This window comes from Pseudopipra pipra, chromosome 4 (genome assembly GCF_036250125.1).
Source record: "Pseudopipra pipra isolate bDixPip1 chromosome 4, bDixPip1.hap1, whole genome shotgun sequence".
Classification (NCBI taxonomy): Eukaryota; Metazoa; Chordata; class Aves; order Passeriformes; family Pipridae; genus Pseudopipra; species Pseudopipra pipra.
The window spans coordinates 3,934,423-3,959,611 of NC_087552.1; the positions used below are offsets into that span (position 1 = coordinate 3,934,423).

The window sequence follows — 25,189 nt, forward strand, 5'->3', positions numbered from 1 at the left end:
CCCTTAGAACAGAATTCTGGTATTGTTCTAAAGTTGCCATGGATACCACTTTGCTTAGCTAAATAGTAATATTTTTAAGTTTTGATCTATTTTTGGGTGAAGCAAATTAAAAATGATCTCCAGAAATCCAGGAACAAAATTGACACCGTACAGGTCTGAGCTACAGTTTGTTCTCCTCAGAGCAATCCCTGTATGTAAAATAATGTTCATGGATGTGCTCAGGGAGCATGAAGCATTTGGGGAAGATGGATTGACTCGGAATCTCCAAAAATCTCTTTCTTGAATATTTGTAAAAACACGTCATTTGAGTCTCACATAATGAGATTTAATACAAGGACACTGTGGCCAAAATCTGTTTCCAAGAAGAGTCATATAAAACCACCTGTTTGGGGAGTCTCAAGCTTTCAGTTCTCCTGGGCAAATGCATTAATATTTTACATCTGCAGGCTTATAGTAATGAATACATTCAGTAATAAAATCAGTGTGTAAGATTTGCCAGAGCATCTCCCAGCCAGTACAGCTTCATTCCCTGCCTCTGTGAAGAACTGTGCTCATATTTCATCAGTGCAATCCAAAGGTTTTTTAAAAACATATGCAAGTTTATAGCAAATGTACAAATTCCATACATTTTCTGACAACACAGAATTTACAATCTGTGGTCACAGTATCCTTTACATTACAAAAAATGTTGAGAATTGAAATGCAAGAAATAAAAGAGTGTCTACAAAACCACAGCCTATGTCAAATAAGGCACTTTGTATTTTCAAAACTAATCTGTCATAACTATACCATTGTAAGAATTTTACATGAACACCCACACTCAGCTGTTGATTTTCTGTAAGGGATAGACATAACTTAAATACTCTCCAGCAAATTATTTTCTGAAATAGACAGAAAATATTTTAAATTTCTGCTGGAAAACTTAACTGCATTTATTAGTTCTTCCTATTCAAAAGATTTGTTCTCAGAGTGTTTTTTAAAATAATTTTGTTTGTACTATTTTGTATTGCAACTGGTCTTCCAAAACTAGCACAGTTAATTGAGAAGGAAATCTTTCTTATGATGTGAAGATTATTGGCTAAATTCCCCACATGTAAGTGTAGAATTATTGCTGCTGATGCCTGGGCCAAAATAAAAAACCAGTTTGACTTTGAGATTCCAATTTAAATTTACAACAAAGCCATCATTCGAATAAAAGTGGAACTAATTAATACAATATAGACTGATAATATTTCAGATTATGTTTGAAAATATCTTAAAATTTTAGAACTCATTGCTGACTATGCTTCAAATACTTGGTTGTAGGATGAGGTGTTACAGACAAAGTAAATATGATGAATTTTTGGATGTTGTGATTTCAGTGTTAATAATTCAACTAGATTATTACTGACTTCTGACAAAGTCAAGATGCCAAATCTACCCAGCAAGTATCAGTTATGTGTTACTTATCTGGCATTTATTATCTCATTAAAAGTATAAACTCTTGAGTCTTTTTTTAAATTATTTTTTTAATAAATTCAGGTGCTTCCTAGGCAAACTTGTGGCTTGTTCACCCACACCATTTTCTATAAAGAGTATCCTGGTGGTCCAAAGGAACTAGACAAAAGTATTCAAGGAGGAGAGTTGTTCTTCACAGTGGTTCTCAATCCAGTAAGTACAATGTCATTTTGAAATGTTTAAAAAAAATTAATTAAAGGAAAACACACATGTGATCTCCTTTCTAGAGGATGGCAGGAGTCCCAGGGTATGGGTACCATAGCAGTGCTTGGGCAATTCATGGATTTTAACTGGAAGTTACTGGGCTTAGCAAATAAGATTTAGAGGAAGGCATAGGAACAGCATTTTGAGTCTGGACAAAATATATTCCATATTGAAGCACAGCCAAAAACTATTTTACAACAGCAGGGAAACAGCAAAATTTAATATGGGTACTTAAGGCATAAGCCTTTCAAATTAAAAGAATTAAGAGAGCAGAGGAGAGGACAAGATAAGAGGTGAAACAATCGTGATATTTTGGTATTAATTACCTTTGATTGTCCCTGCCTGACATCCTCGAACGTGAGTACAGGAATGTCTTTTTATGTATTACAGTTAGGTCTTTAAGTCAGGCATTGCTATGTAGGCTGTGTGAACACCTAGGTCTGAAAATTGGGATATCCCCAATACAATACAGGCTAAAAAATAGAAATGAAATACATTATTTTCTAAATATAACTGTAAACGAATATTAGGCCAAAACCTGCCCCGGACCAACTGTTAAAATCCTTTTAGGGGGAGTGCCTTGTAAAAATGATGCATATTTTAAATATCTGCTTATAGTTTCTAAAGTTCTCAGCATTAGCCTGGAATGTAATAATTTGGAAGATTAGGGTTTGCACCTTTGTTGGTTTTATGTACTGCTTGTATTTATATTGTAATTTGCAAGTCAGAATTAGATTTAGGCATTAAAAGGCAAAGATTTAGACATAAAAATGAAAACAAAGTAGCTTTAGGAGTCTGTCTAATTATGAAGTGACATTTTGAACTTCATAAACTTTCCTGTATTCTCATTAAAACTGCTGGGATTTCTTAATGTGGAAACACTCAGCTTTTCAGGGGATGCAAAAATTCCCATATGAGACATTTTCTAAATGTTATTTTTCACTGACAGAAAACTAAGAATAGGAAACACTAACCCAGGAATCATTACAATGTCAGCTAAACAATGTTCTGAACAATGAGCATTTCCAGAAATGGGTGTGAAGTCAATGTAAATCTTAACAAATCCCTTCATTATGTTTAATTTGGATGACTGATCTTAAGTGAACATAGTTTTTGAGGTGTAAGTTCCCAGTCTGAGACTTAAGTGAGTACCCTGCACTGAAAGAAGTGCCCCCAAGAAAGAGCAAAGCCCAAAAGTTCTCTGTGGTTTGGCTGTGCAGTGGTAGTTTTTCATAAGAGAGGCTCTGCTTCCTTGTGGTGTTCCAGATCAAATCTGCAGAATAACCCACAAAACCCCACAGTATATTTTGTATTTTGTGTGTCTGTCTTCTCTTCAAGATCCTGCTGACTGCAGCAGCCCTCAGGCAAGATCATGCTATATCAGGATCTTCCACAAAATGTTTTACAGGAGAAAAAAATAGCAAGTTTCAGCAGCCCTGTATTATTAGTATACTGGCATTATTTTCCCCTACGTTATCAGTTGAATAATTAACTTAGAGGGAGGTTGTGTGACTCGCACTGTTTTAGCCAGGGAATTCTGTAGCAAAGCCACAAGGAAAACATGCATTTTAGAAGTGTGTAGTGATGAGTATCTCACCCAGTCAGACAGATCTGTGTCTTTGTTTTATTATCTCACATTGTTACTATTTTTCCTAGCACTGTACTGACTTCAAAACATTTTACCAAGTATTTTTCCAGATAGGCTTGTTAGAATCTTCAGTGACTTCAGAGTGATCTCTTTCTATCTGCAGTATTCAGTGAAATTCTTGGATTAGTAAAACAAATTTCTGTTCAGTGTCTCTTAAAATGACATTGTACCAGTCTCCTAAGTATGTCTTGTAACTGGTGAAGGAAGTGAGCCACTAAATTTTGAGCTCTGTATAACAATGAGGTGGGTATGGACCCTGGCGTCGACCACATCATTTCTTCTCAGGTGTGCTAGTAAATCTCTTTATCAATACTGGCTGAGGCTCTCTCAATAACTCTGATAACCCAGTCCTAAAACACCCTTTGAACTGTGGAAGATACAGACTGGGAGCTCTGCTGTCTTACCAGATGAATGTTTAAGGGGAACCAACAGTTCATGAAAAATTCCTATAGCTTTTCTACCCCTAAGAACAACAAACATAAAAGATTACAGTAATTGCATTACATGCACTTCCATGCACTTCCTCACAAGTACTGTGTGTCTGCAGGTGGAAAGTAAAGGGAAAATGCCCTGTGGAGAGGAATTTGGTGAAAGCCTTCGAATGGTTGACAGCCCAACAATGACAGTAATGTGTAGCCAGCTGTGTGTTCTCCACATGGGTACAGCAGTGCTGATCAAGAGGGAAGACTGTTAATGCTTTAAGCCCTTTGTCTGATGGATCTTAAAATATCTGCGCTCAGTTCTAAGTATTATTTTCTTCTTAATTTTTACCTCTCCCCAGTTGCAGTGAGTAGAGCTGTTATTAAGCTAATTGACTTGCAGCAAGGGAGAAATTATCTCCTTTAGCACTAAAAATGAGAGGGTTTGTGTGAGCATCAGCAGAACCTACTGTATCTTAATGTGACCCTGAACAAAATGAATACCCAGGCTTTGGCACTACAGAGGTAAAAACAAAAACAAAGGCATTCAGGCTCAAATCTTCCCTTTCTGTCTGTCCTGCTTGGCACAACCTCATATTTAATTGTACTGAGTGTGAGAAGCAGGAAAGATGGCTCAGTTTGACAAGCTTGAGTGAGAAAGGCATCAGTTTCCTCTGCATCCTTCCTATCTGTTCTTCAAAACCCACCCATAAAAGCCAGACAGAGTCTGGTATTTTGTGGGTGGAACAGAAAAAAAACCCACAAAAAAATCCTAAATGAAGAGGCAGTATGGAAAGGCTGTGGAACAGACAGGATTAGCTATCTCATTAGAAGTGATTCCTTGTAACAGTGTACAGGAGATGCATCAAAGTTGTGGCCAATAAGAGAACTTTGCCCTTCTGTGATCCTTAAAATAATCAAATGGAAAGCCTTGCACAAGTGGTTTATTCTGTCACTGTGTCAGTCTAATGGAGCAAAACCAGCTGTTACTGAGCCTCTGAATACCTGAAAGAAAATGTTCTGAGCAACTTGGAAACAATATCAGGACTGCAAACAGAGTGTGCACAACGCCAAATTAATTGGAATATAAGTGTTCTGAGAGTTAGATGTACTCTTGTGGCCTGTAAACATTAGCTCAGTAGCTAAAAACTCAGCAATATACTGAACTGGTAATGCATCTGCTCCTAGTGCCTAGCTGAGCCCATGTAATTAATTGTCAGTCATAATTGAACTTCATTTTGGAGTGTTGTACATAACTTCATTGAGAGGCCTCAGTGCTGCCTTTTCATGTTGTTGCACAGATTGAAGGGTGACACAGTGCCCGTGACTAAAGTACCTTGATGTCTGGTTTAATAATATGAATTTATTCAAGTTGGAAGTGCCTGCAATAAATCTATATATGGTAAAAAAAAAAGTATACACCCAGTATGTAATAAATGTTTATTACCAGTTTTTTCTTATACAAACTCTTCTAGTCACAGATTTAAAATGCCAGAATAATCTGTTTAACATCATCAGTATCCTGAAAGTCTCAGACCTCCCTCCATTTCCCTGATGGAGAAGAAGTGCAGAAATTCTGGGGAGAAGCTGGAAGGGGAAGGCAGAGTATAGGGAGGCACCTTGACTGCTCTGATTGGAAAATGTGCGAGAGCAGGAAAGGAGCTGCTGCCTAGAGCCAGATTTAGTCCCAAGCCATCATTTTAAAAGTTGTCTGCATTCCATTTCAGTTCCCTCATGAAAGATATTAAATCCTGTGGAGACTGTGCATTGAAGTGCAACCAAGATGATAGTTTGTGTATGAGGAACAGCAAAAAAGGGTGATCCTCCTGCACTGAGAGAAAGAAAATGCTGAGATGCCCTGAAAGAAATTATTTGAGAAGAGTGCTGGAAATAATAAAATCAAATGAGCTCTTTTTATCTGAAAGGGAGGTTAAAATGCTTGTTAGAGTAAATATAAATCCATTCACAGCTGCTTCCCTTTTGAAGAAGGAATAAAGAAATATATGAAGCTCTGCTTGTATTTTACAGCATTTCCCAGAGGTGCAACAATATTGAACAAATAGTGTTATTTACTAGGTCTGGCCTTGTGAGATGCCCACAAAGGATTCCTTTGAAATCTCCTGATCGCTGGTTCTAAGAGAATAAATCTTCAGTAGTATAGTGTGCTGTTAGTTAGAACTTGTTTGAGTGAATCAGGGTGTGGTATGGCAGAGCAAAACAAAGCATCATAACTCAACGTGGAAGGCAAAAAATATTCATTATGTGTTGTCTTGGTGTGAAACAGCCCCACCTGCACAGGGAGGTGGGTGGTGACACACCATCCCTCTCAGCTTCAGCTGTTGCATTTTTGATGCCATATAGAAGTAAAGGAGACCTTTTCTTTAATGTAAAGTCACGTATTAGATGGTGTATTTGGTTACATTAAGTATGGACTTCTCTACAGGAGTCAGTCATTCAAGTTTTAAACCAGCATTTGATCGTCTTTGTTATGAATAATTAACCATAAAGTTTTTGACATACAAAAACCCCCCTGGAAAATGGGAGCTAAGGTCTCTGATGTATTTTTCCCCTTCACTGGCAGAGTTTTATATGCTAGAAATTATTTATGATGATATGTCCAATCAGTTTTTCAGCCTGCACTCTTGACATTCTTAAAATTACAGTGATATTCTCTTCAGGGGAAAAAAATAATAGATATTTTCCCCAAACTAGCAATCTTTTCAACTGCTCTTGCTTTTTCTTTCATGGCAGTGCTGTAGCTGCTGGCAGGTGAGGAGTTGCCAGGAGGTGAATTGACATTAAAAATGTCAGAGGTCAGGCCAGGTGTAGGAAAGAGAGAGGCTGTCAAGAAAACAAGTTAACCTTTTTTATGGAAACCTGCTGATTGTACCTTTGTTGAGAACAGCGTTGTCCTGTGGCTGCTCTGTACCTGCTTTGAGAACTGAAATTAAAAAAAAAAACTTGAAAAGGTTATACATTTGGTTCCCTAAAGGGGAGGGGTTTTCAATCTCAGTCCTGTCTGCAGTAGATTCCAGTTTTTCATTATTTTCTTCTTTTGTTTTTTTGAATTGAAGGCTGGAAGTCCTTTACAAAAGATTAACTTCAGTTCCTGAACTAATTTCAGAATTATGACCATGATAAGCCTTTCTTTTTTTAAAGTGGCTTACATCAGGTCTTACTTTAAATAGAAATTGCTCATTCATGGCATTAGCAGATTTATTTATAAAACGAGTCATGTTTCTAATTTTTTAGTGGAAATCAGTCTGGAGAGTTTATCTTGAGAGAGCTCTATTTTAAAAAGAACTTCAAAAAAGAACTCAGAGAGGTGAGGGTTGCAGATTTCGGTGTAAGAACAGACTGTTTCATCAGTGAAAAATTACCTTGGAAAATGGATTGTTGTACAAAACAGAGGTTTCAGTCTTGAGTCCATGTGAGACCATCCTTGCAGTCCCTGTGTTCCTGCTCTGCTTATCAGCACAGGTTTTAGGTGCATCCAAACACGCCCTTGCTATGAGAAACCTCCATGGAAGCATTGCTCCCATTGGGAGTGTGGAAGTGCAGCTGGATCACGGGATGGAACGAGGAGGGTGTCTCTGAGCATCACTTTCAGTGCTGGGAGAGTAAAAGTAAAATACCAACAGCCTTAAAACTTGGGGATTTTTTTTTATTTGGGAGTATTTTATGCACAATTATTTGGATGTACTCAATTGGGTTTCAGAGGGTTTTTTTGCTTTTTTTCTGTATGATTTGTCTGTCAGCCCAGTGCTTGCAGAGTGGCTTTGTAGAAGAGATGAGTTATTTATCCTGTAGAATTTACAGCTGGAGCAAAGAGATTTAAATCACAGCAGTAGAGGTCAGCTACCTCTTGGTCTCTGCCTTCTTTACTCTTCCATGGAAACAGAAATCACATTTTTAACATTGCATATGTATTCCACTTTAGTTAAACTTGCAAGCATTGTTTTTGCTCTATCCTCCATTAAGTAAATTTGCATAAAGATTATGTCAGTATTGCCCAGCCCCAGGGTAGGATTGCACACCCTGGTGCTCACAGAGCTCATGGGACCTGTTCCAGCGTTTTCCTCAGTGATTGCGTGGAGTTGACTTGAGGAGGATGTAATTCAATGAAGAGCAAGGGTAGTAAGGTCTGTGTGACTGTGATCCAAGTCCTGCAGCAATAAATAAGAGCAGAAGGCAAATGATATTTATATTATCTGGGGTTGCACTGCCATCTAGTGATCCAGAGACTCAAGGTGTGCTGTCTTTATTTTGTGTCCTGCAGATCAGCATCTTCATGACACACTTGTCTAACTACGGGAACGACCGCCTGGGCTTGTACACCTTTGTCAACCTGGCCAACTTTGTTCACACCTGGACAAACCTCAAACTGCAAACCCTTCCTCCAGTTCAGCTGGCTCACAAGTATTTTGAACTATTCCCTGAGCAAAAGGACCCTCTCTGGCAGGTGGGCAGGTTTGCTGATTCAGAGATCAGAAAAAAATTGTCTCGGTGGTGTTTCTTGTGAAATTCTTTGTTTCAGTTTCTTGTAGAGAAAAGCACTCATATTTTTGGATTTACCAGTGGTTCCTTAAAACAGCTTATTGAAACTTCAGTGTGTTACCTGCCACTTGTAAAAGGCTGTGAAATGGATATGTATTAAGATGAATAATTAAAATGATCTTTAATTCATTTTGTTTGTGACTGTACTTTTAAAAACGGGGGGAAAGGCAGGAAAGTGCATGTTGAGTTATTTCTCTTCTCCTTTTGGAACTAACAGCAGTGAAGCATTTGACAGAGAGGTGTATATGCATATTCTAGCAGTTGAAGAAATGAACTTTTCTTCAAGTGTATAAAGAGAAAAGAGCATTAAGACCATAGATACCCTAATGCTAAACTGATTAACCAAGTTGAAATAGATTTAGATAGATTAGAAAGTTATAGAAAAGGCTGAGAACTGCCCCAGGAAGAAGTTTACCAAGAAGCTGTAGGTACCTGAGTCCTTGCAGTGATAATATGTAACCCAGGTATCTTCTTCTTGAGGTGACTTGATAGAAATACTCTGAGGAGCAAACGTTATTAAATCAAACATTAAAATGTATTTCAGCTTGCTTACTCAGGTGTTTTCCAGCCTTGGATATTGAATTGCCAACTTAGGATCTGAGATTGCAAATTTGTACTTAAATATGCATCTTGAAATTCATGCTGTTATTGAATAAAACATTGAATTGGGGGGGGAAAATGTCAGGAATTTTGCATTATACTAAGATAAAATGAATTTAAAAATGGAAATTAGCCTGTAGCCAAAATACTTGAAAAATTATAATTACTTAGAAAAGACATTTGTAAGTAACAGTGACTAAGGCATACTGAATAAGGTGTATTTTGTCTATAATGCACATTAATCTGAGTACAGTTACATATTTTTAAGCCTAGAAAGGGTACATGAAGATAATTCCCTTCACCTCAGGGCAGTACTGCCAAACAACAGCATCAAAAACTGTTTGCAAGTAGGATTTCCAAAACAAATTGAAACTGATTCAGTTGTAAAGCAGCAAATGAAAAAAACAAGATTAGTTTTTTGTACTGATTTGAACTGGAGGATCAGAATATGTATGTGTATGGAAAGCCTTAAATCATAATTAATTTACCCTTTTAGTTAAAGAACTGCAGCATGTGTAGTGTGGTAGCTGTTCTAGTAGTGTAGAATTAAAAATCAGTGATTAGATAACTCAACAACGATTTAAAGTCTTTCTAACTTGTATATCATTGATATATTTGTACATGGGTGAAAAATTGGTAGTTTATACATAAAGATAATTTAAGAACCTTCTCAGGTGTGATGAGCAGTGAAATTGTGAGTTTTCTTCTCTGTTTCAGAACCCCTGTGATGACAAACGGCACAGAGATATCTGGTCTAAGGAAAAAACCTGTGATCGATTGCCAAAATTCTTGGTCGTAGGACCCCAGAAAACTGGTGAGATTTTATTGCTTTTCAGCAAGATAGGCTGTGTGGCAGTTGAAATAATTTTACTCAGGGTGCTGTGTAGAGATCTTGATCATCTAACAGCATTTTTTAATTTTCAGATATCACCCAAGGGTACTTTAATAACGTGAGTTACAACAACAGGACAGTAAACATAAACGAAATGCAGGGTTCAGGTGTGGGTCAGATTTTTGGGGCTTTCTGTCAAAATGAGTAACACTTTGTTGATGACAGTAAGACAGACAAACTCTTGTCAAAGTGGAAAGAGGAGATGACAGGACAGACATTTTTCGAAGGGTTGGATTCTGAATTGCAAGTACTTATCTGTCCTGCAAGTGTCTTGTTTATAGAAACCTGTTATTTCTTGGCATTTATTTCAAGTCAGGAAGTTACTAATGGACAGTTTGAATTGCAAGATTGCAGTAGCTTATAAATTAACTTAATGGTTAATTTTCTTCTCTGTAATCAGAAAATTGCATATGTGCTTCCTTTCATCTTCACCAATCCCTAATAGCTCCTTGAGTGCAAGAGTTCTAAATTATTTTTTGTGACAGTCTCACTTAAACCAATAATTATTTTTAAAACACAGTTATTATAAGTGTGAAAACCAGATTTCAGGCATTGGCATTGCAGTTCTTTTGTTAACTATTTACAGTTCTTTAAATGTCTTCCTTCTGAAAGCTCAGAAAGCACAGAATCTTAGGTGACATAAATCAGTATCCTCACTGAAATGAAATGGAATAAAGCTGGTTTAGTCCATCTGTGAGTATGATCTCCCAAAAAATGTGTGTGTGTGTATTTTTTTTTTAAATCTTGGACTTTTATCCTATTTGCAGGTACCACAGCCTTGTATTTGTTCCTGATCATGCATCCTTCCATCATTAGTAACTCCCCCAGCCCAAAAACCTTTGAGGAGGTACAGTTCTTTAATAGAAATAACTACCACAGGGGGATTGATTGGTAAGATGGGTTATTAGTATAAATATACAAGTTTATATATTGTGAACAATACAAAAATGACATTACTGTTGGTAATGGTAACTGTGCATATATAGAGTGAGATAAGAAATAACCTTCAGTGAAATGAGAAAGAAATGCAAGTGAAGAATAATCTTACTACAGACTGTCATAAATGCATTAACTTTTATGAGGCTTTCTTGTATAAATCCGTATATTAATATATGCAAAACAGTAACAAAATATGTTTTTCTCATTCTCACATGCTTTTGAAGTTGGGACAGTAATGGTTGTTAGTTGGATATATGGACACAAAAATTATGTTCCCGTTGTAAGTCTTATTTCTTATGAGAAAAAAAAAAATCAGGGAGAGGCATTTTTTTCCTCGAAATAAGATTTAGAAATAGTAATCATGTAAAAGGGGGGACAGGAAAAGCCTCTCAAAACGTGCTTTAAAATTCAAATAACTGGGAGGACGTGTCTCTGTAGGTTAGTAAGGGATGGTAAAACAAAGCTTGTGTCCCTGCTGCCATGTTCTCCGTGGATACCAGGGAGTCACAGGCACAGCTCCACCAAAGTCACTCCTGATTTCTCCTCTTCCAGAAAGGGCTGCACTGTAAAGCACTACACCATGAGAAGCAGTAACGTGTCCTAGTGGCTGGGGAGCACCACTGAAGGATTATTGATTTTTTTATCTTGTTTCTTTATTTTACCCCCAGTTTAAGGGAAAGTAGGTTTATTGCCTTTGACTTTGTATTCGTCCATAAAATTACCAGGGTGAGCACTGTTCTGTGGTCTCGGTGCAGACACGTCAGATCCAATTTGTTTGCCAGTCACTGGGTTTTCCGAGGTGTAATTGTTGCAGCAGATTTTTACTGGAAAGTGTGGCGAGTCAGCCAGTTACAGCCAGTTGAGAGGTGCTGGATGAACAACTGGGAATGGGAAGGCTGCCTTCTTGCTGCTGAGGCTTTTGGAGTCAGTGAAGATGACAGGCAAGCCAGGCATAGCAGCTCCACACTGATGGAGACAGCCTAAGTGCAGTGAGCCAGTTCTTCCACACAATCAAGATTTTCACGTTGCTGGAAGACCACTTTGCTGCTTCTCTCGTTCCTCCTGCCATATCCACTTCCCTAACGTGCAGATGCAATTTGGCTGCCAGACCTGTGCCAGATTGCCTTCATCTTAACACGGCACTGGTGCATAAAGCTCGTGGTGGTCAGCCTGTATAGACCAGGCATGTCCTCTTGAAGGGTTCTCCCCACAGCACCCACCTGTGCACTGGGTGCCCCTCTCACCACTGCCAGGTTCTCACACTCGAGTCTTGGATCCTCACAACTACCCACTGGTGTAGCTGCTTCATTTTAGATTTGCGTTCTGTCTGCCAGACAAATCTCTCAGACTTCCTAGTCTGATAGTGTATTTTAATGCTGGCTTGTAATGAGCTTGCTGAGTGGTAATTAGATAAAAGCTCTCTCCTCATTAGTCCATTAATTGGCTAGGATTCTTGTAAAAATCACGAATAACAATCAGTTCAATTTCTTTTGGGGTTGTGTAGATGCAGCTTTATCCCTGACCCTAACTGAGGCTTTGGCTGGGCTAGCTACAGAAGCAGAAGAGGTTCTTTCAGCCCTCATGACATCAGTATTACCATTTTGAAAGCAGGATAGGTGTAAGTTGTCATCAGTGGTCTTCAGGAGAGGTTGTTTTAAATGGCATTTATTTATTTTATCAGTAGAGTTTAACTGAAGAATCAAGAAGACAAACATTTCTCGTTATTGTTGGGGAAAAGAATAAACGGGAAGTTGTCTGAGGGCCATGGATAAAGAAGACTGTTGCTTGAATTCAACTTCATAATGGATGAGGAAAGCTCACAAAACTAAAAGGAATACAACCCATGTTTCGCCAAAACTGGGTCTCAGAACAATAAGTGAAATATTCTGTCACTGCTTAGAAACCTTTTACCTAATGAAGCTGTGTCAGTGCATCTTCCCCACATAAACAGACTCTTTTGAGTGAAAGCAATTCTGATACTGAGTATCTTTTTCTTACAGTTTTGCACTGTAATTGATGTCAGCAAAAGGGCAAATTTGGAAAACTCAGTTTCTGCTTTTGGCTTCGGCAGTTTGTTCTGACTGAAAAGTGAGAATTTGCTAATTTTAAGAAGATACATGAATATTGTAACATTTTCATCGAGTTACAAAAAATAGCTGCAATGTCTAGTTATATGTAGTGAGAAGAAAGCTAGTACCAAGTAAAATATCATCAAAAATATAATGTAAACTTCCGTTTGCTTCTATTTGGCAGTTAGCTTTTATTTTGAGTATTCCAGAGTAAAATATGCTTAACAGATTTATCAACCTTCGTGTGATTTTTGAGTAAATCTGGGGATGATGTTGCTTTCCTAGGTACATGGATTTCTTCCCCACTCCTTCTAATGTCACCACTGACTTCCTCTTTGAGAAAAGTGCCAACTATTTCCACTCTGAGGAAGCTCCCAAGAGAGCTGCTTCCCTCATCCCCAAGGCCAAGATCATCACCATCCTCATCGACCCGTCCGACCGGGCGTATTCCTGGTACCAGGTACGGGCCTGGAAGAACACAGGCAGGCACCAATCAGGGTTTCCACCTTGAGTCCTCTCTGTCTGTCCTCTCAGTATATATGTATGTAAAGGGTTTGGATAGTGCAAGCTCTTATTCATCAGTCAGTGACCATGCGTGATCACACATGGGCTGAGGTGTGTCTCCTAATCCTGGAAGTATTTTAAGGGTTGAAATACCAGAAAACACCTTTTCAAAAGTCTGCCTATAATATAAACATGTAAAAGTGCTTATTTGATTAATTTATGTAAATAGCACATCCAGAAATTAGTCTATAGGCACAGTTATCTAGTTCATGCTCAAAATACAGGATAGATTAAGAGATTTTTGTCAGTAAGAGCAACTAGTTTTGTCTGGTTTTCCCAGTTTTTGGGATCTGTAACGTTCAGCAATGTAACTTCTTTTACAGCATCAGCGATCACATGAAGATCCTGCAGCTCTGAAATTCAGCTTCTATCAGGTGATCACAGCTGGTCCTCGAGCCCCCTCTGAGCTCAGAGCTCTCCAGAAGAGATGCCTGGCCCCTGGATGGTACGCTATCCATATTGAAAGATGGCTAACTTACTTCCCACCTTATCAGGTGAATAAGACTGGAACTTGACATCCTAACCTTAAAGATATATATACTGTCTTAAAGTTTACCTTTGTAAAAGCCTTGCCTGCTGAATGCTGCTCCTTGGGGATATTCTACAAATCATTATCCTCCTTCTGGCCCTGTGTAGGATCAGGCCTCAAGAGATGCACATCCTAAGCCCTGAACGTCATGTGATAACACAAGGCCAGGCAGACAGTATCACGTGATCAGTATCTCCTTGGCAGATTTATTTCTGGAATGGATTTCCATGACATTAGCAGTGTGTCTGGCACTGCTCCCCACCCAACAGTTAAAGTTACTTCACTTGAGGGAGGCTGGCTGCAATCCAGACCTTCTGTTTATCCAGGACTCTTCTGGCTGAGACAAGTTGGCTGGAGTCTGCACCTTCTGTTTTCCCAGAGTGTGCCAAGGAAGCTCTGATGCATCCAGTTGGTTTTATTCTCCACATACTCTCTTTTCAGCCAGCCTTATATCTTCTCTTAGTGAGATACACAATACTGTAATATGATGGTACTCTTATGAAATTCTCTACATTATGTTTTCATTAGCTTTTTTCCAAAATCAATCCATGAATATTGAACAATAAGCATTGTCATGCAGATTTTTACCAGATTTTACATCCCACAGTGATAGTGAAGAACTGGTAGCCTTATGTTTTCTCTGTAAAAGTACTAGCCATTAATATAATTTTTTCTTGGCTGGACCAATCTCTCTCAATTTCCTGCCAATATTTCTTATCTTTTTAGGTCCTTCATTATTATTTCTCTGTTGTCACAACACCTTCCAATTTAACATCATTTCAGAGTTAATTAACATGCCATTTACCCAGGTCATTAATGATGATGCTAATTAAAACTGGACCAATTATCGTTTCCTGGTGCAGTACTCTCCATGTAATGAAGGAGTTTGACAGAGGTGGAAGTTTCAGTTTGAAGCTCGAAATAATGAATTTTAAATTAAACTTCCACTTATTTTATCTGTTATAGTTGCTCATTATTGATGGACAGCAGCTGAGAACTGACCCATCTACCGTAATGGATGAAGTACAGAAATTCCTGGGAGTCTCTCCTCACTATAATTACTCTGAAGCCCTAACGTGAGTTAATTAATTTATCATTTTCACATGTTCCTAACATTCCTAAAATACCAGTTAGTGTGTAAGTAAGGTCACTGCAAAATAAAGCCTCTCATACTTGTTTGAGCTGTCAGCAGGATGTATTCCTCAGAACACAGCTCAGGGTTGAATTTTCCACAAGTCATCCCCTGAGCCACTCAGTGCTGACAGACAAAACTTTGTGACAATTGTGTAGGAATTTTGGATCAATCAAAAGAAATTTTACTTCCATAAGTGGAACACAGAATGCTGACATGTGTGAACAGGAAGGAAGTAGAATCAGTTTCTCTTTATTTTTGACTTTAGCTGAAAAACAGATTCAGTGGTATCGGTCAGCAACGTAACGTCCGCTCTGTACCTCATAAATACACGTGCACACAGACCTTTGGGATTCTGACACTTAGATTTGGTTGCCTTTAAAATAAGGCTGATAACTTTAGGTTAAACCTTTTAAGTCTTCAGTCTGAACTTTAAAGATTTATCCTTCTTGAAGTATTTTACAGCTTTTACACCACAAGATATTTGTTTCAGGTTCGACTCACATAAGGGATTCTGGTGTCAGCTCCTGGAAGAAGGAAAAACAAAGTGTCTTGGAAAGAGCAAAGGCAGAAAATACCCTCCTATGGATTCTGAGGTAAACTGTTATGCTCATTGGCATTGTGCAGGGATTCAGCTGCCACATGTGGGACGTGATGCAGGCAAAACCATAAGAAGGGAGAGAAGACCAAATGAAGTGCTTCTGAAACCCTGTCCCCTTTACCTTATGGACTTAAGCAGCAGGGGCTCCACAGTGCATGTGTTTCCTCAGTCATGGTCAGATATTTGTATTTCTGTCTGGTCCCTTGTCCCTGAGAGTAGTTAGACCCTGACAAGTAATGCAGACTCTTACCCAGTTTTAAGAGAGGGTAAGTTCTGTTTCCATGAATTTTCTAAGTACCTTCCCCAGAGAAATGCTCAAATGAGGAAATCTCTGTCAGATCAAATGCTGCAGCAGTTTAGTCTCCAGTAAGTTTTATGTTGATTCTGTCCTGCATTCCCATTTCATTTAGCCTGACTAAAATGCAAATAAAAAGTTACAGTTTGAGCAGCAGTAAGAATTAATGTACCAAGCAAGCCAGGAGTTTTTTTCTCCTGGTACTTAAATTGTAAGTAACTTCACATCAGTAGAGTCATACTGACACAAAGTCATTGAGTGAGAAGGGTTTTGGTCAGAGATAAGACAAGACTGTATTTGTTTACTGTTGTCTTTTTCAACTTTAAATACTTCTCAAAATGAAGTTACTAACTGATACATGTCTACCTACAAAGATAATTTAGAAGCTTTCATTTCAGTCACAGTGCAGTAAATTCAAAGTAACTGCATCAACCTCAGTGTGATTCTATATTTACATGACTATCTGAGAGTAGAATCAAATCCTTGACTTCAGTGTTCATTTGGATCTCTGTTTCTTTTGAAATTACCTTTTAGAGTTCAGTTCCTAACTGAAGAGCTTAAACTTGCATGCAGTAGATAGCATAAAACCATATAAATTGTATAAGAGAAAGTAAAGTTTTGACACATGTCAAACAAACTTTGAAACATCAAATTCACAACAACTGCAGTACAGCCTTTTATTAAATAAAAATGCCTCCTTTTGTATCCATCAGTGCAGGGCCTTTCTGTCAAGCTACTACAGAGATCACAACGTGGAACTGTCAAAACTTCTTCACAAATTGGGACAACCCCTGCCATCGTGGCTGAGACAGGAGCTGCAGAAAGTGAGATAGCATTGGAAAACAGCTGTTTGAAATCTCCCTTCCACACTTCACTCATCATACCTAAACTCTCCAGCAGCTACCAGAAGGTCTTGTAAGATATACCTCTTCGAAAAAGTGTAAAAGATAGAAATTATTTCCATATGCTGGCATGTGGATTGTAAAAAATACATGCATTTCTTAGAGCTCTGATGGGCCAGATCTTTCTTACAAACATTTCTGGGCCTGTGGACTTGTGGACTACTGTGCACAAATGTGGAAGTTATTTACAGCTGGTAAAAGCGTCAGAAACACATGACCTGTCCAATTTCATGGTAAATATTTACATTTTTATATATCAGTTTAAAAGTATTGTGTCTCATGTAGGTTTTGTAGCCCATTGTTAGGCCGCTGACAGTTTTTCTTACTATTTGATTATTGTGTTGCATAAGGTAAGAAAAGTTAATGTAGCACAAAATGCCAAGTGTACTTCTGCCTTTGGAATCAGCTTGGTAATAACCCAAAGTGTGTACAAACACAGGTGAGAATCACAGTTTATGTGATATATATGATTTAGCTGTGCACAGCAACTAAATACACAGAGCAAAATCTGGAAGCCGCTGGCAAAAGCAGTGCAGAGAAAACCAAACTCATGCAAACAAAACTATCATAGGAACCTGTGATTATATCCTGTAACAGCAAACCCTTACAGTGTGGTAAGGACCTTTGTCCATAATTATGTCTGATCTTGTACTGACTGAAATGTTAGAATATAGCCATTATCTGAACAGAAATTAATTTGGACATGTGAAGCACAAAAATTGCAGTAAAGTCCTCATGAGCAGTATCAAACTTAAACAATTGTGACTCAAACTGGAGCAGTGGAAGAAACTCCTGGTTCTGTGAGCAGCCAGATCCAGGCACTGCACTCACAGGCTTGCTGTGAATCAGGAGTATCTGCACTGAAACGGATGAAAAACTCAAAAAGAGCAGAAAGAGATCCATACTTTTATTGCCTTAAGTTGCACTATTTTTTCTTTTATTTGCCTTTTTGCTTTCCAAGATCCTTCAACCTCATCAAAATTGTAGCACATTTCAGTAACCTTCAGTTTACATCAGCTGCAAAATTCTATCAGATTTCGAGAAGAAAATACAGGTCCTGGTTCCAAACATCTTAAACATATTTGATATTAAAAGTTGAGGAAGAAGATCAGTGACAACTTCAGCTGACTGTGACCTTAATGCTTCTGCACTGAACTTTGGCTCCGAGTGTTTCTAAAGGCATGAAGGGGTAGTGAAAACAAAAGAGAACTACAGTACTAAATGCAGTGTTTTATACAGTAGCTCTTATAATGTTTTCATACTTTGTTTTAGGGCGAATACTTAAAAACGTGCATCAAATGGTGGAAAAACTTTCTGTGTCTCAGTGCTGTTTTACGACATTCCTGTAATCATATGATTTAACTTTCAAGGTAATGGAATGGAAACCAGTCTGTTATTCCCTAAATAGAAAACAGATGTTGAGATCCTTACTGTACCTCTAACTGGTAATCTTTATTTATTGATTTTGTCTATGTAATACGTGGTTTTGATAAGCCTGTAAAGAAAAAAATCTAGACAAATTTGCTGTATATACCAGTATTCTTTACACAGCACATTTTTGCTAAGGGAATATGCATGATTAATGATGAGGACCTGCTAGAGTAGACATTTTTTAAGATGAACATCTTTATTATTTATTAGAATGAGAATTTTCATTTCATTTTAAATATTCACTGTCGTGTGGATTTGTCTCAAAAGCTGACTTGTCTTAAAATACTTCTTATTTGATAAAAGAAATACTCTGGATTTTGAACATCTGTAAAAGCAAGTACTCTGTGTGCTATGGACAGCTCATGCTTCCTGCAAGCATCTGTATAGATTTGTTACAACTAAATTGAATAACTGGAGAAAATACCCCGGGTTTTCATCCCGGCGTGATTGATTTTACCCTTGATGTAACCTGATGTAACATCACTCAAACATTTTTAAAAAATCCACAGGGATTGCACAAAGCTCCTGTTGTGCACTGCTGCCTCGGTTACTCCACGTTCTTCAGTGGAACAATTAGAAAATAGAAGAAAATGGGAAAAACCTTGGGCACCTATCAAGTGCCTGATATTTTCAGGGTGAGAGAACCGTCTGCACAGAGATTTGAGTGCCTCCTACGTGCAGGAGGAATGGCCTTCAGCCACATTCGTAAGTTCATTCTTTGTTTTAAAGAATTCCCTCTCTGTCTTCCTTCTCTGGGAGAAGAATGGGAATGAGTGTGCAGCCAAGGCCAGGGCAGTGATGGGGACATGCACATTGCTCACATTGTCCCCTGGGAAGTTGTACAGCCCAACGGTGGTCCCCGTGAGGCACTGGCATAATAACTCCTCCACATGCACGACCTTGGCCTTGGATAGATTATCGCTTTTTTATAAAAGATAGGAAGCCACATCTGTTTTCTCCGGAGCTATTCTACTTAAATATGTTCTTACATTTAACAGGAGCCTTTAAAAAACAAGAGTGACTTTTAACATGCAGTCAGCTTGATGAAGGATGAGGAGGCTGAGCACAGCATGCAGGCAGCAGCTAGATGAGTTATTTCCCGTGTCATAGGATGGACATGAGTACAGCAGAGTAAGCAAGTCATACCACATGAGTTATCTGGCAAAGTTTAACCTCTCTCTTCACAGCTTACCTACAGCCAGTGTTTGGTTTCCAGAAATAGACTATCAGTATTAATACTCTTAAAAAAAATACTGATTTCTTACAATGAATTTCTGTTTGCGAGTCAAAGTCGGATGTTTGATTGTGGCTGGTAACACAGCCATGGTTTCTGTTCCCCTGGTAGGTAACTGCACAAGAATTTCTTTGACAACTGCGTGATTATTTGAGCTTTGCCTTTGTTTTCTGAAATCAGATTCTGAAATTTGCTTTCTGCCGACCTCTGTGCCATTAAAAACCAGTGTGTGGTTATGAGCAGAAAGTGACCACTCGGGGGGGTGTAAACACAGAGCCTGATACTCAATTACCTAATTATTTGAGCAAACATTCCTGAAAATACTGTGATATTTTCCCAGTTCTTCTTGTGCAGAAAGAATTAGTTTGAATGATTTGCAGACTATCTTGTACAGAATACCCTTTTTCATTGCTTAAAAATGTGAAACTTCCTCAGGAAGAAATTAAATAGATATTTCGATGTTTATAGATGTAATACTCTTGTCATTCACATTGAATGAATATTGCTGGAAACATTTTTCTCAGAGTTTTTTTAAATAAAAAAAAATAGATATTATTCTGATAGTGGCATGGTATTTGAAGTGCAACAATAAACTCTGATAAGAAAATGTAGTGCTGCGTGGAAGTGCCTTTCATGTTCACAGAAGTTGTCCTTTTCCAGGTCGGTTATCAGCTATTGCAGCTTGACACTGAGCTACAACACAATCCAGCAGCACAGGAGCAGCATGAGATGTTTTCAGAAATGAAAAATGTTGCTTACTCTTGCTGTGAGTGAATATTGCTGCTTTATGCAGCTGCTCGTTTTACTGCTTTTGCTTCCTGCTTACTTTCTATTTCTTGCGCCAGAAATTGCTAATGTGCTGGAGAAACGTCTCCAGAGTTTGCTGTTTGTAAGATAACAACCAGAATTTATTCAAATTACTTGCCTTAGGGATTCAGTGGTTGTGCCAATGCATCAGCCTACAGAGACATGAGAAAACCCTTCTTAGGAGAAACCTGTAAAATACTGTATGAATGTCTAAAGGAAAATTCAGTACGTTATCAATACATTCAGAATAGAAAAATGTACTTATCTAGCTGGGCGAGAGCTGCTTAATATCTTCATAGGAGTGTGGAAAATAGGAAACCTACGTTAACAAAATACTCCATTCACTACAGAGATAAGATGCAACCTATAATTAAGTAGTCTAAGCTTTACCCATCTCCATAATCTATTAGGAATAACAGAAATGAAGTGATAAAGTAATAAGAGGTAGTAAGCAAAGGGAAGAGATCCTTGCTGCAAATAATACCTGCTTGGCCTCTCTCTCCAATTTATCTGCTTTCATTTAATATTTCTTTTTAGTTCTTCAAGTCTCCAAACTCTTAGAGCTCAAAGGCAAAAGACACTGTCTTTGTCTCTGTGCATCACATGGATGAAGACAGCACAAGTCAGCATGAAAGGATAAATCCCAGGAACAGGAGGGCAATCAACAGCTGAAACCAAGGACTAGGGAAACCTGAATGGAGGAGGAGGAGTTTAAGACAAAGTAAGAGTGATAATTTCAAAAACATACATTGAGCTTGTGTCTTCACCAGGCTGAGGATGACGAATAATAGTTAAATAAGATGCTGTGCTCTGAAGGGTACAGTTTATTAGGGAGATTTAGACTTGTCATTAGGAAGCATTTCTTTATAGACTCTAAACAGGCTCCCTGGAGAGGTGGTTTATGCCCCAGGCCTGTCAGTGTTTAAGAGGCATTTGGAAAATGCTCCACAACAGGCTTTAATTTTAGGTCAGCCCTGAGGTGGTTGGGCAGTTGGTCCCTGCCAACTGAAATGATCTGGTCACTACTATTGTATTTCACCCTGTACTAATTAAAATTGAGTGTGTGGGAATCTGGCCAGCATTAACCTGCAAATTAAGCATTTGCTTATATGGACTGGAAAAGGTGTTCACCTAAAGGGATGGCTTCATTTTTCTAGCACACCTTTCACAGCCTCTTCTTTCTTCTTAGTGCATGGTTATCAAATAACAAGCAGGGATCGTTTTAGCATTTATGACTGGACCGAGCACAGATACATATAGACACGTGTATCCACATAGGTAAAGCAGCACCGATATCTCGGCCAGCTGAAGGGCTCTGCTTTGCTTTGGGGTACCTGCAGCCTTTTTTCCTTGGATCCCTTAGTCCGTTTGCCCCCGAGGGTGCTACTCGGTAGCTTCAGAAAGCCCCAGGAAGGGGTTGGTTCCCTTTACATTTCGAGCGTTGCCCCCGCCCCTGGGTTGCCGCCCAGGGCGCCCCGAGGCCCCGCCCACCGCCCGTGGCCCCGCCCACGTCTCCGCCCGCAGCTCCGCTCGTGCCCAGTTCCCGCCGCCGGCGCGCGAGAGGTCGGTCGCGCGGCGAGTGGGTGTCCGCGCGGGCGGGCGCGCGGGGCGGCCGTTGGCGGTGAGGGGGCGCGCGGCGAGGGGGCGCGGGAAGCGAAAGAGGGGCCGAGGCTCTGAGGGAGAGGCCGAGGGTGAAGCTGAAGCCGGCGGTGCTGGTGCTCGCGGACCGGGCGCGCTCTCCTCCACAGCGGAGCCGCCGCGGCAAAGGAGCGGAGAGAAGCGGGGCGAGCAGCAGGTGGGCTCCGTGACGGGAAGGGCGGCCGGGTGGAAGCCGTGAGGCGGCGCGGGGCCGGGGCTCGCATGAGGGAGGAAGGGAGGGAAAATGGCGGCTGCCACGTGGCGGGATGGGGAGCGGTGATCCATGACTCCATGGGGGCTGCCGCCTGTGGCTGACTCCCTTCCTAGGCATGGAAGAGCAGAGCCTTGCGGATTGGCACAACTTGTACCTTCTTGTGGGTATGAGTCGTTGACTGTAGCAAGTAACAAACCGAGTCTGCCGTGGGACTGGCCGTCTCCCCCTGTTGTGTTTTTTGGTTGTTTGGTTTTCAGTTTTCACCTTTTTTTGTCCCCAGTAAGCGATTACAGCCCAGTTTTTAAACTTTTTTTTATTTTATTTTACAGGAGCGCAGAAGCTGAAAATTATGGAGACGTATCTGATCTTGAAGATCCTTCCCCAAAAAGTATGTGATGGGTGTATAGTAGGTAATAAGATCTTCAGGAGTGAGATTTTTATCGGGAAAAATAACGATTTGATAATTAATGTGTAGCGATTAATCTGCTGCGACGTGTTCTCTGAAATAGGTATAGGTTTGGTGTTTTATTTTAAGCCATGCTTCATTTTTACGTGGTTTATTGTCAGAAAAATAACACCCGAGTGCATTACTGCAAGGAATGGGAGGAATGGGGTTTGGGTGTAGATGCATCAGAAAAAATCCACTATTCCTAGCATAAAAGTCACGTTGTCAGTACTCTTGTTTGCCAAACTAGAGGCATCGGAATCCACAGATTTCTCGGGGATATTCTGTGCAAGGGGAATGTCTTTTTCAATAAGCACGTGAGTTGTAAGCAGAATCTGCAGTTACAGGAGCAGAGGGAAACACGAGGTGGATACTAAAAGCATTGTTTCAGCGCATCCTGCTGTTCGGTGATGTCTGTTTGCTGTCTTGTATATTTTCCCGGTAGCAATATTAAACTGCCTCAAACTTGTTTTTACAGGGGAAAAACACTCTTGAGTTGTGATGACAGAAGAAGATGGGGGTAAATTCCACATGTGAATTCTAGGAGTAGCTGTGACTAAAATTTTAATTTTTACTGGGAGGGGGATGGATCTGTTTCATTTTGATGCCTTTGTGAGTGGTAATATTTCTGGTTATCAAGCAGAGCTCGAAAAGGCTAATTTTAGGCTGGATCTTAATCTTGATTTTTAAATAAAGTTAAAATTTGGAGCTTTAATGAGAGATTTTGCAGTTCTTCTCATCATTGCAAAGAGGGGCTGGAACACAGCTTACTGTGCCTAAAATTAGCCTTGGCTGCTTCTATACAAGTACAGTTGGGATGAGTAGCCCATTTTGTGCAGCTTTCAGGGATGTGCTGCTCCTCTTTGGGCTGCTGCTAAGTGTTGAGCAATTACAGTAATGGTTTTGGTAGTTCAGTGGCCATGCTGCGCTGTCCTGTGGCCGACCACACTGCAGGAGTATTAAATCCAGTGACACGTGCACCTTCAGTGGTGGCTCCTCTGCTGCTGAAGTATGTTAGAAAGGTGGTTGCAGAGAGTGTCTATGTACTGCAGAAGCTGAAGGTAAGTTTTTAAAGTCTGGAAAATAATTGTGGAAACTTACAGTCATGATTTTGGTATCTATGCCAATATAAAGCATTCACATGTATGAATAAATCAATAAAGAGACTTTGGCTGCAGGTGTGGTTTCTTTCTTTCTGCTGGTAACCAAGATTAGACCTGCGGATGTTCATTGGAATGACTTAAACTTGCCAAATCTGCCTGTTCTGGGGATACACCTTTTGGCAGAATCTATGGTTTCAGGTGGCGGATGCATTGTCTGGGAACCATTCCAGGAGGGGTATGACTGATCAGAGGTTGCTGCTTCAGGGCAGAAACAGTGACTTTGAATATAGCTGCTTTTTCAGCTGCAGTTCCTGGGGGCTCCATATTCACAAAAACAGATGGAGCTCCAGTAGATGGTGAATCACTGCAAAATCAGAACATTTTACTTACAGTCTTAGCTAACGCCACCTGTGCTGACACAGTCTCCTATAGAATATTTTCCAGTTAATAAGGAAAGTTTTTTGCAAATTGCTCCAAGTAGGAGGTTTAGGGTAAGGGGGCTTTGAATGGGTTGGGAAACAGTCTGTGAAGCTAGAACTGAGATCATCAGCAGGCAGTGTAATTACTGCTAAGTGTTTGGCAACTGAGGTGGGAATTCCTGTTGGGAGTGGATGGAGTGGAAGTGTGGACTCTTAGTTACAACACGGATTAGATCTGTGGAAATTACTTCTGGTGGTAGTGTTATGTTTTGGTAGGGAGATCAAGGAACTGTCATAGGAAACATCATCTTATTTTTCAAGCATATACTTTAGCTGCCACAGTGGAAGTACAGCTGAATGGATATTCTGTGTGAACTTATAATAAGTGATACCACACCTGTTGAACTGGTGGTGTGTGATTACTCTCTCCTTTTAAACAGGTCTATCATATGACATCCTTACTGCTTGGCATTCCGAGGCTGCCAAGCCTGGAAGGCAACAATCCTGAGTGTGTACTTTGAGTTTCCTTTTCTCCAAGAAGACTTGGCTTGTGTAGTAATCTTAGTGCCTTCCAGAAAATAACATTTTTTACCTTCCACAAGCAGATGCTAGACAGACTGGCCAGGAGAAGTCTGGGGCTGTCCCAGAGCAAGGCGTGGGCAGGAAAGTGCTGCTGTTGTGGCAAGCACACTGATGCGAAGTGGCTTCCTTAATTTTTTAGTGGTGGGTTTTTTTTTTGTACCTGACCGTGGCTCTATGAAGAAAGCCAGGTGTAGGTAAATGAATTGGAAGCAGCAGGAGTAGGGCTGGAGATTGGTTTCTCCAGGAATCTTTATGAGTATAAATACTATAGCACAGAAAGGCATGAAATAGTTGCAGTAGCATTGAAAATGGAGAATATTGAGGACTGACCTTTTGTTCTATACAGGCTGTTACAGTGCTGTATTTCTGGAATTAAGGCAGCTAAGTTTCTAGGTGTTCTGCATGTAGTTGTAAAATGGGATCTTGGTTATCTGTGGTTTACAGGTAAGTGCCCTTTTTGGGAAGTTT

General features: G+C 39.6%; 1 protein-coding gene, 1 long non-coding RNA gene and 1 other non-coding gene across 5 annotated transcripts in view; all 3 read left to right on the forward strand.

The window, feature by feature from the left end:
- Positions 1–20,124, forward strand: part of LOC135412655 (bifunctional heparan sulfate N-deacetylase/N-sulfotransferase 3) — a 133,146-nt gene extending 113,022 nt beyond the window's left edge. For all 3 annotated transcript variants that reach the window (XM_064651413.1, XM_064651414.1, XM_064651411.1), the window contains 9 exons: positions 1,522–1,650; positions 8,048–8,230; positions 9,643–9,739; positions 10,585–10,708; positions 13,111–13,285; positions 13,713–13,883; positions 14,885–14,994; positions 15,544–15,646; positions 16,660–20,124. In XM_064651413.1, the coding sequence (XP_064507483.1) occupies positions 1,522–1,650; positions 8,048–8,230; positions 9,643–9,739; positions 10,585–10,708; positions 13,111–13,285; positions 13,713–13,883; positions 14,885–14,994; positions 15,544–15,646; positions 16,660–16,779 (1,212 nt within the window). In that variant the 3' untranslated portion in view covers positions 16,780–20,124. The remainder of the gene's footprint in view (positions 1–1,521; positions 1,651–8,047; positions 8,231–9,642; positions 9,740–10,584; positions 10,709–13,110; positions 13,286–13,712; positions 13,884–14,884; positions 14,995–15,543; positions 15,647–16,659) is intronic.
- A 2,023-nt stretch (positions 20,125–22,147) lies between these two features.
- On the forward strand, positions 22,148–23,794 carry LOC135412659 (uncharacterized). Its single transcript, XR_010429836.1, has 2 exons — positions 22,148–22,560; positions 23,096–23,794. It is a non-coding gene; the product is annotated as an uncharacterized LOC135412659 (long non-coding RNA).
- On the forward strand, positions 22,238–22,368 carry LOC135413905 (small nucleolar RNA SNORA24). The gene has a single exon (XR_010430474.1). It is a non-coding gene; the product is annotated as a small nucleolar RNA SNORA24 (small nucleolar RNA).
- Positions 23,795–25,189: the final 1,395 nt, after the last annotated feature.